Genomic DNA, 9,745 nt, shown 5'->3' on the forward strand with positions numbered 1-9,745 from the left:
ACCTTGGCCCTTGCATATTTAACCCCTTAGTTCCTTCTGATTTGGTAAACCATAGAAATTCCAGAAAGTCAATGTGAGAAACACTGGGAGGGCTTGTGACTTGGGAGACAAGAAAACAAAATGAAGCCAAGCCCTAGGTTCTAGATGTTCCTCATCAGCTCTCCTCTTGTGGTCATTTTCCCTGCCCCTGGGCAAAGGTCTTCCAGGGCTTCCAAGTCTCAGTTGTGGCAGGAGAATAACCATGCTGTTCAGTTACCTGGGGGACAGAGAAAAAATAGAGACAGCCAAAGGTGCCATGTGGTTTTATGTTATAACAGCTAATCATTTCCAAAGAGTGGGGCCCCAAGCACTTTTTACCTCTTCTCTTTGTTACCCATTCAGTAGTTATAAATCCCATTGATATTAAAATGAGACCTTTATATTTGAAAATGTTTTACACTTGGATGCCAATAACAAGGTATGAACCACCATTCATAGGGCATTTATGGACACTGTGTTAAGCTCTTATATGCATTAGCTTATTTAATTCACATGCCAAGTTTCTAATCCTAGTACTAATATTTTTCTCATTTTAAAGATGATGACACCAAGGCTTAGAGTAATTGAATGTCCTTCCCAAGGCCACAAAGGCTAGTATAAGGACTAAAGCTGATTCTAAGTCCAGACTCACGTCACTCCATAATTCAGGCTTGTAATCACTGTGGCTCTCAAACTTAATTAAGCAGGCATCAGAATATCTGGAGAGCTTAAAAACCAGATCACTGGGTCCATCTCAAAGATTCTGATTCAGCAAATGAGAATTTGCATTCCTAACAGATTCCCAGGTCATTCTACTGATGGTGGTTCAGTGTTCATGCCTTGAGAACCACTGCATTAAACTGTTCTGTTCAGGGTCTGACCAGTTGGCTCCATTGTTTAGAGTGCAGCCTTGTAACATCGGGGTCATGGATTTGGATTCCTATACCAGCCAGTCGCCAAAAAATGAACTGTTCTGTTCAGGGTCTGACCAGTTGGCTCCATTGTTTAGAGTGCAGCCTTGTAACATCAGGGTCATGGATTTGGATTCCTATACCAGCCAGTCGCCAAAAAATGAAAAAAAAAAACTATTTTATTCAATTATGAATTGAGGCATGGATAAATGAATGAATAAAGCTTTGATGTGACACGCTCTTTGAAATACTATACTAAACCATTCCTCAAGTGACAGGTTAGATACTGGCATTAGGTATCCATTGCAAAGCCTAGGAGACAGAAGGTCAAAGCTATAGCTCTTGTTCTACTTCTAACTTGATGTGGTCTTGCTTAACCCCTTGGCCTCAGTACCCTCTTCTATAAAATGGAAAGACTAAGATCTACTGTACTGCCTCATAAGAGTGTAAGATAGCTTAAAAATATGGAGCGAATACAAATCTCCTTTAGGGAGTTTCATGCAGAAGAAACTAAATCTTTAAATCCCCGTGGAAAATTTTGAGAGTTTCTCGGTGCAATTGGCTTACTCTTTGGTCTGTGAATAGCAATAATAACTAACACAGAGTTTCCCATGTGGCAGATATTGAACTAAGTGCATTACATGCTTTTTTTATTTAATCCTCACAGCCAAACCCATGACATAGATACTATTATTATTATTTAACAGATGAGGAAACTGAGATTCATGGTAATTAAGTATTTTACTCCAAATCCCCAGCCACTTAGTAGGGACAGGATTTCAGTCCTGGTCAGTCTTTTTTGACATCCTCTCCTTTCAACCACTATATATTCTGCTAAATACTGCACCCTACCTTATTCTCTGTGAAACTGAAGTTGTGCTGGAAGTTTATCTCCACCAGACCTTTGGCAAAGAGTCCTGTGCTGTTTGCATTTTTGATGCATCAAGGTCTTCCCCATCTAACAGCTAATCAGACGTTAATTATTAAAGGCAAGCTGCCAATTGATGAGTCGATGGCAGCTATAGAACTCTTTGCTTCTCTGTTCTACGACCTTGAGCCCAGATGGGGCCCAAGGCCCTGAGATCATCTCAGTGAACATTTGCCAAACACTTGTTATAAGCAAGGTTGTGCTTAGGCAGTGGGGCTTGCCCAGATGGGAAATAAAACACAGTCCCAGAGCTCATGGCACTTACAGTCTGGTTCTTGACTCCCTGTGCTCTCCAGTTTATGTCGTAGAGCTGGATTGGTACCCTGATGCCCCCGGAGAAATGGTGATCCTCACCTGTGACACCCCTGAAGAAGACGGCATCACCTGGACCTCAGACAAGAGCAGTGAGGTCTTAGGTTCTGGCAAAAACCTGACCATCCAAGTCAAGGAGTTTGGAGATGCTGGCCAATACACCTGTCACAAAGGAGGCGAGGTGCTGAGCCAGTCACTCCTGCTGCTTCACAAAAAGGAAGATGGAATTTGGTCCACTGATATTTTAAAGGACCAGAAAGGTAACTCCATTCCTTTGGATGGTGTCATTTTCTATTTTGCTCTATAAGAGATACAAAAATTAAAAATTGAAAAGGCGAGACATGATTAGTGTAGTTAATGAATTAATATTAAGTCCCTTACTGAAACCACCCAGAACCTCCATTTTCCTTTGCTTTCATGGACTCTTGGGGTTATCAGCCATCAAAATCTCATACTGAGAGAGGCTCATGGTCAGTCTGAATGCTTGTCCTGAGGTTCTCTTTAAGTAATGGTAGCATTATTGAGTGGCTAATGGAAATTAATCAATGTGTATAGTGCATAACTCAGCACTGGGGTGATAACTTTGCGGGGGAAAACCCTCTGGCTGATATGTTAGGTATGTAACATACAACCTCTGTCTGTATGTTAGGTATGTAATATACTCTGCAGAATCAGCATCCTCATGCAACACTCCCGATCCTTGCTGAACTACCTGCCAGGAAGGCAGCATCATTTTCTGAGGAAATAAATGGAGGAATTTCACTCTTGTACCATTTGGTAGCCTGTGATTAATCACAACCAAAACCTTTCTGAAAGAAAACTGCTAAATACTGAATTTCTGTTCTTTTCAAATCCAGAACCCAAAAATAAGACCTTCCTAAAATGCGAAGCGAAGAATTATTCTGGACATTTCACCTGCTGGTGGCAGACGGCAATTAGTACTGATCTGAAATTTGTCGTCAAAAGCAGCAGAGGGTGAGTGAAACTACTCTGGTTTCTCAGCATTTTGCCAGAACTAGTTCATTAAGAAAAAAAGGGCAACTTACCAGTTAATGAAGAGGGAAAAACAAAATCGAGCCCGTGTTTTTTCAACCCCACTCTCTTGCCTAAGTTGGAGAAAGAACATGGAGATTTAAGCCAATTGCCTGAACAAGTGTACATGTTAGGAGAGGATACTGTCAGAACCTGAGAATAGTCCCTGCTGTGTTTGAACCCACTCATCCAAATTGCCTGGCACTGCTTCATTAGGGCTCATACCATGGGGAGGAATAAAAGGAGAAATCAAAGCTACAAATGACTTGCCAGAATTGCACCTTGAGTCAAAAATAGAAATGAGAGCTCTAGGGCATAGATCTTGGAAGCCCTCAGGCAGACTCCAAAACTCTATGAGGTCTCCCGAAATTTTCCCAGGGCCACCTCAACTCGTTTTTCTTCTGGTGACAACTCTAATCTGAAGTTCACTGTTTGTCCAACACACTTGGGCTTTCCCTAAGAAACCCATTTCCATGGATACAGAACTCATGTGTTAGCCCTCTGTGAGACTGCCTTTAACCATCAGCCAAATTCCTGAGCAGTGCAGGATAATGGAGCAGACCCTGGGTGGTCATCCTGACTTTGCCACTATTTAATTGAGTAAATTAAGCATTGGAGTCTCACTTTCCCATCTTGAAAATGAAAATGCTTGCTAAAGAAATGCTATACAAGGGCCGGCCCGGTGGCGCACTGGAGAATGCGCTGCTTGGGAGTGTGGCGGCGCTCCTACCGAGGGTTCGGATCCCATGTGGAGACCGGTTCCCGCTCACTGGCTGAGCGCGGTGCGGGCGTGACACCGAGGGTTGCGATCCCATTACCGGTCAGTAAAAAAGACAAAAAGGAAAAAAAAAAAGAAAGAAAGAAATGCTATACAAGCATACAAGGACATAGGTGCATGTGTTCATTGTGACATTTTTGGTAATTAGCAGAGGAATGGTTCAATAAAGCATAGTACGTTATACTCTGGCTTAATGTGCAGTCATTAAAATGAATAACCCAATCTGTATGTTCTGTCAGGGAGAGCTCCCCATAATACGTTCAGAGGGGAAAACCATACATATGTAATTTGATCCTATTGCGTAAAAAATAAAATCTATGTGTATATATAGATAAAAGATATATAAGCATATATATGTGGATATATAATTATCTTAAATAGTCATTGAAAAAGGTCTGGAAGAATACAACAAGCTATGAAAAGTATTTATATCTAGGGGTGGGTTTAAGGTTAAAAGGGGAATAAAAGAGCATATATATATATTTCCTTTATACACATCTTAATCATTTTAATTTTTATAATTAGTATGTATTGATTTTGTAATTAAAATAGGAAAAGTGAGTTTAAAATGCGAATAAGGGAATTTAATCAGGGACTCTGGATCTAAAAAATTTCCAGAATCACTTAGGCCAGGAGGCATGTCAAGTGCAGATTTCTAAACATTTGTACTGTCAAAGTTAACCTCGTCCATCTCCTGAGGGGGGCAGTTTCTTACCCCCTGGGGAGCCATCCACCAGTTGGAGAAACTGTGTCCTTCGACGGACCGTTGGGGCCATACCTGCCTCATTGGCTGTAATCACTAGAAACCCACTCACTTGTGTAACACGAGATAACTCCTGTCTTTGACTTTAGCTCCTCTGACCCCCGAGGGGTGACGTGTGGAGCAACGACACTCTCTGCAGAAAGGGTCAGAGTGGACCACAGGGAGTATAAGAAGTACGCGGTGGAGTGTCAGGAGCACAGTGCCTGCCCAGCTGCTGAGGAGAGCCTGCCCATTGAGGTCGTGGTGGATGCCGTTCACAAGCTCAAGTATGAAAACTACACCAGCAGCTTCTTCATCAGGGACATCAGTGAGTGTTTGGATGACTATATGTGCTTCATAAGAAAAGATGCCATTTGTCAAATGTTCACAATGCCCCATGAACCAGGGTAAGGGGTTTACATGTATTATCTTTTATTCGGCACCCCAAAAAAGTATGACATAGATACAATTATCAGCATTTTAAAGAGGAGGAAATTGAGTCTTAGAAGGGTTAAGCAAAATGTCCCAGATCTCAGACCTCACAGGTGGCCATGCAGACCCGGATCTGCCCCACTAGAAAAAGCAGGCTCACTGCTACACTTCCATTCTGCTGCCCAGGCAGCTCCAGGATGAATCCAAGAGCCCCTTGGGTGTAATATTTGTATTCAGAACCAGGGCTTCCCTACTAGTTGCAATTATTCCCAACCAATCCTTCTCCAGCATTTCAAAAGAGATTTCTTTATATGACAAATCTTCAAAAGTTCATGGGAAGATACACATTATCTATTTTTTTTTTTTTTTTTTTTTTTTTTTTTGGTGGCTGGCCAGTACAGAGATATGGACCCTTGACCATGGGGTTACAAGGCAGCACTCTAATCAACTGAGCTGACCAGCCAGCCCTGTATAATCATTTAATTTCACTTTTCCACAAACTTTTTGAAATGCCCATGTATATATGGAAGGGTATACAAGTATTTATATAAACCCCTCCAAGATGGACATGCATTTTTTAAATTGGCAGAGAGAGATTTCATCACTTATCATTTCCTTTACCATTTACTCATTAAACAGCCATCACAGTCAAGTGTGATAGAACCACAGAACTTGGTCTAGAATTTGTGGAGTGTTTGTACTTGGTGGGTAGAGGAGGGTGGGGTCTAATTCACATAGGGTAGCCAGGGAAGTCCTCCCTGAGGAGGTGACATTTAGCTGAGACCTAAAGGAAAGCTGTCAGTTGTATTAAGAACAGAAGGAAGAATATTTGCAAAGCACCTACTAAGAGTCATGGTCTTTGCAGGAGACATTGCTGGGCCCACAGAGCCCAAGCACATTCCATAGAATGTCTCCCCTTCCCCTTATCTAGAAGAAGATTCTTTGCTTGAGGATGGGGTCTTTGGGATACTCGCTGCTATGTCCTCTATGTGTAGTGAGGGGCTGGCACTTAATGGGGGCTCAGAAATTATTTACTGAACAAATAAATGAAAGAGCATAGAGACAATTGACTATAACTGCTACAAGTCAATGCCAGAAGCTATGAAAAGACAAAAGAAAGGGCAGTAAGCGGAAGATGTCTCCTCTCCTCCCCAGTGAGAGGTTCAGCTCAGTTCTGCATTTGGAGCAAGGTGGGGGACAGAGCACAGGGAGGGTGGTCCTTCACTGCCTAGCCCAGATGTGAGAGTCTTGATGTTGCTAAAAACTTTCTTCTGAGTACTGAGCAGAGGTAGTCCCACCACCAGGGCCCATCTGATTATGCAGTGATGAGAAGGGTTCTGAGCTTCTCTCAGGTTCTGCAGTAAAGAATGTGGCCCTCGATGACAACTGCCTTCCACGGGCACCAGCATGAGCACCAGCAGCAGAGGTGCCTCACTTTTGCCAGCCAGGCGCTCAGAGAAGCTAAGTGACAGTGCAGGGGACTCACTGCTGGCTGAGGGTGCAAGTGGGATCAGAAGCCGAAACCACCTAACTCCAAAGCCCCATGAGGAAAACAACGGGTGTTTATCCTTTTCCAGTCAAACCCGACCCGCCCAAGAACCTGCAGCTGAAGCCATTACAGAATGCTCGGCATGTGGAGGTCAGCTGGGAGTACCCCGACACCTGGAGCACCCCACATTCCTACTTCTCCCTGACATTCTGTGTCCAGGTCCAGGGCAAGAACAAGAGAGAAAAGGTAAGATGTGATTCAGGTGCAGTATATTCTGTGGTCCAGTTTATGCAGGCCCACAGCAGGGAGAAGAGGAGCGATAATAATAACTGTCTCTCTTAGCACTTTCTATGTGCCCGGAACTGTGCAGAGGGTTTTCTGTGTATAATCTCACTTAATCCACACAATTAACCCTACAAAGGCAGCTGGTATTATTATCACCACTTCACAAGTGAAGACATTGAAGCTCAGAGAGGTTAAGTGACTTGCCCAAGCTCACCCAGCCAGGAAGTGACAGAACCAGAACACAAACTCAGTCTGCACCAGCCTCTCCACTACCCCCAGGATGATTGATCATTAATCCTTGCACTCAGAATTGATCCTCAAATTGGAGACCAGGGCTCCAGGAGCCTGAAATTGTTGTTTCAACTGAACGAATATATGATTGATAGAACATTCATGCTATATCCCACCTAAAATGGGTAACTTCCAGATGTTGTGAAAATATTTTACTAAACAGGATGTCTGCACTTACATAGGTTAAGACGATGGCTCTCCACCTCCCTTGCCTTAGCATCAGAATCCCTTTGCCCCCTGAAAGTTTCCACAGGCACTTTTACAGAGCCCTCATTTCCTTGGACCCCACTTTTAAAATCACCGGACAAAGGCTATACTCAGCATAGCATTTAGCATGTGGTAGAAACTCAGTGATTCGGTCACTCCCTGAAAAATAGAATTTGGGAGTAGGGGTGGGGCTATTCTGGAATAGATTTTACCTAAATATTATTTAAAATCTTGCTAGATTCCTTTCCTATTTGAAATATATATATAAATTATAGGTAATATTGAGTGCTTTTTATGTGCTAAAGACTTGCTAAGAGTTTTACATGATTATTACCTTTAACTTTTACAATTCTATGAAGTAAGGATTATTGTTGTCTCTATTTATAAATGAGGAAACAGACACAGAGAGTCTAAGACATTTTCCAGCTGTTAAGTAGCGGTGCCAGGATTTGAAAGCAAGTTTGTCTGAAAAAGGATCAGGATATGGTATTTCTGGATATCCAGAGGATAATCTGTCTGAGTCCTGTAATCGGCCTAGTACTGCGGTGCCTGCCCACGGGGACTTCAGGCAAGACAGCCGTATCAGAAGGATGAAAGCTGGAGCAAAGGATTTCTCCCTTGGGGGCTTACAAAGTAGAAAAGCCACATTTGTGTTTAAAGCTTCTGCCAGTAGGTGGTGCAAGTTCTATTCACTCCCCTGTGAATTGCAAGCCTAGTGCCCTAAGACACTTAAGACACTAAGGCTTGTTTAGGGAGGGTCATGCTTTGCAGAAATATGCTCATCCTGCCTTGTGACTGTGTTGCCAATGGGCCTTTACAGAGTTCCCTTTCCTTTGCAGAAAGTTTTCGTGGACAAGACCTCAGCCACAGTCATCTGCCACAAGGATGCCCAGATCCGGGTGCAAGCCCGGGACCGCTACTATAGCTCATCTTGGAGCGAATGGGCATCTGTGTCCTGCAGTTAGGTGAGCAGACCCGTGAAGCCCAGCCCAGACCTGTACACTCAGTGTATCCAGGTGCAGGGCAATGGGGGAGTGGATAGGTGCGCGAGGGAAGAAAGAGGGGAAGGGGTACCCAGCACTTGGTTGCCAGAGTAAGAAACATACATTTGTTCATTGACAGATATTTATTTGATGTCTATGTTATGTGGGCACTGTGCTAGGCACAGGGATGCTTAGGGCAATGGGGGAGTGGATAGGTGCGCGAGGGAAGAAAGAGGGGAAGGGGTACCCAGCACTCGGTTGCCAGAGTAAGAAACATACATTTGTTCATTGACAGATATTTATTTGATGTCTATGTTATGTGGGCACTGTGCTAGGCACAGGGATGCTTCAGTAAAGAAAACAGGCACGGGTCCTGCCCTCCTAGAAAGGCAAAGAAGAGGGAGAGAAACAGCCAGGAGTCAGAGCATAGAGCCTGCAAGCTTCCAGGAGTTAAAACCTTGTACTGGGGGCCCTGGGGAGCCACTGAAGGGTCTTAAACAAGAAGTAACACAATCAGATATCATTTTAAGAAAACTCTCAAGAGAGCCTCTGGCAGGCATGGTGCCAGTCAAACTCCAGGCCACATAAGGAAGGGCTGGACCTTCTGACATGGAATCCTCAAAACCCGATTGCTTGAGATATGTGTTGTGAGAAATAGGAAGGCTTGACCACTGCATTTCTAATCCATATAGACTTTTGGCATTCTTTTTCAGGGACCAATCCTAGGATGAAACCTTGGAGAAAAACTGGAAGATATTAGGCAAAAATTTTTAAAGACATGATGGAATAGACCCAAAATAATTTTTACCTGAGTTGCTTTTTAAAATTTGTTTAAGATAATAATGATGTCTTTACTGTATTTTTATATTTAGAAGCTAAATGCCCACTGAAACAATCAGCTAATTTATTTATAGATTTTTCAGCTTTCAAGTTGCCACAGATCTTAATGCTATTTAAATATTTAAATAATTTATGTATTTATTAATTTATTGCTGTTATTTAACAATTGTGTGCCAGGATGTACTGAATGTTTTCTATTCTGATGGCCCAATCCATAAGGATGGGGTCTCATTGTGAAAAATGTGAATTTAAGTGTTATTTGTACTGACGACTTTTCCAGCCAGGCTGCAAGTACATCAGTTTTATGACAGCCAGTGAGAACACAGTGTTCTGATGCTAGCACCATCATATATTTGTGATGGATGGGAACATAAGAGATATTTAAATAGAGACATGAAGACACAAACCAGTTTGAGGAAGTCCTGGAGAAGGAGATGCTAGTTCCCATACCCATGAAGACTTCCTTGGAGTGGTGCTGATAAAGCAGTTCAGAGCCA

At 42.9% G+C, this 9,745-nt stretch overlaps 1 protein-coding gene across 2 annotated transcripts in view; it reads left to right on the plus strand.

Annotated features, from left to right (window-relative positions):
* Positions 1–9,490, plus strand: part of IL12B (interleukin 12B) — a 14,927-nt gene extending 5,437 nt beyond the window's left edge. The window contains exons 3-8 of one of the 2 annotated variants that reach the window (XR_551952.1): positions 2,154–2,429; positions 3,027–3,144; positions 4,832–5,049; positions 6,731–6,895; positions 8,265–8,390; positions 9,122–9,490. Coding sequence is in view for 1 of the 2 variants with exons in the window: in XM_008591761.1 (XP_008589983.1) it covers positions 2,154–2,429; positions 3,027–3,144; positions 4,832–5,049; positions 6,731–6,888; positions 8,265–8,390 (896 nt within the window). In the remaining variant the exon portion in view is untranslated. Of the gene's footprint in view, positions 1–2,153; positions 2,430–3,026; positions 3,145–4,831; positions 5,050–6,730; positions 6,896–8,264; positions 8,391–9,121 lie in introns of those variants that run through there. The other variant, XM_008591761.1, reaches the window with a different exon arrangement.
* The last annotated feature ends 255 nt before the right edge of the window (positions 9,491–9,745 follow it).

The sequence above is a fragment of the Galeopterus variegatus genome, unplaced genomic scaffold, assembly GCF_000696425.1.
Source record: "Galeopterus variegatus unplaced genomic scaffold, G_variegatus-3.0.2 Scaffold7265, whole genome shotgun sequence".
Classification (NCBI taxonomy): domain Eukaryota; kingdom Metazoa; phylum Chordata; class Mammalia; order Dermoptera; family Cynocephalidae; genus Galeopterus; species Galeopterus variegatus.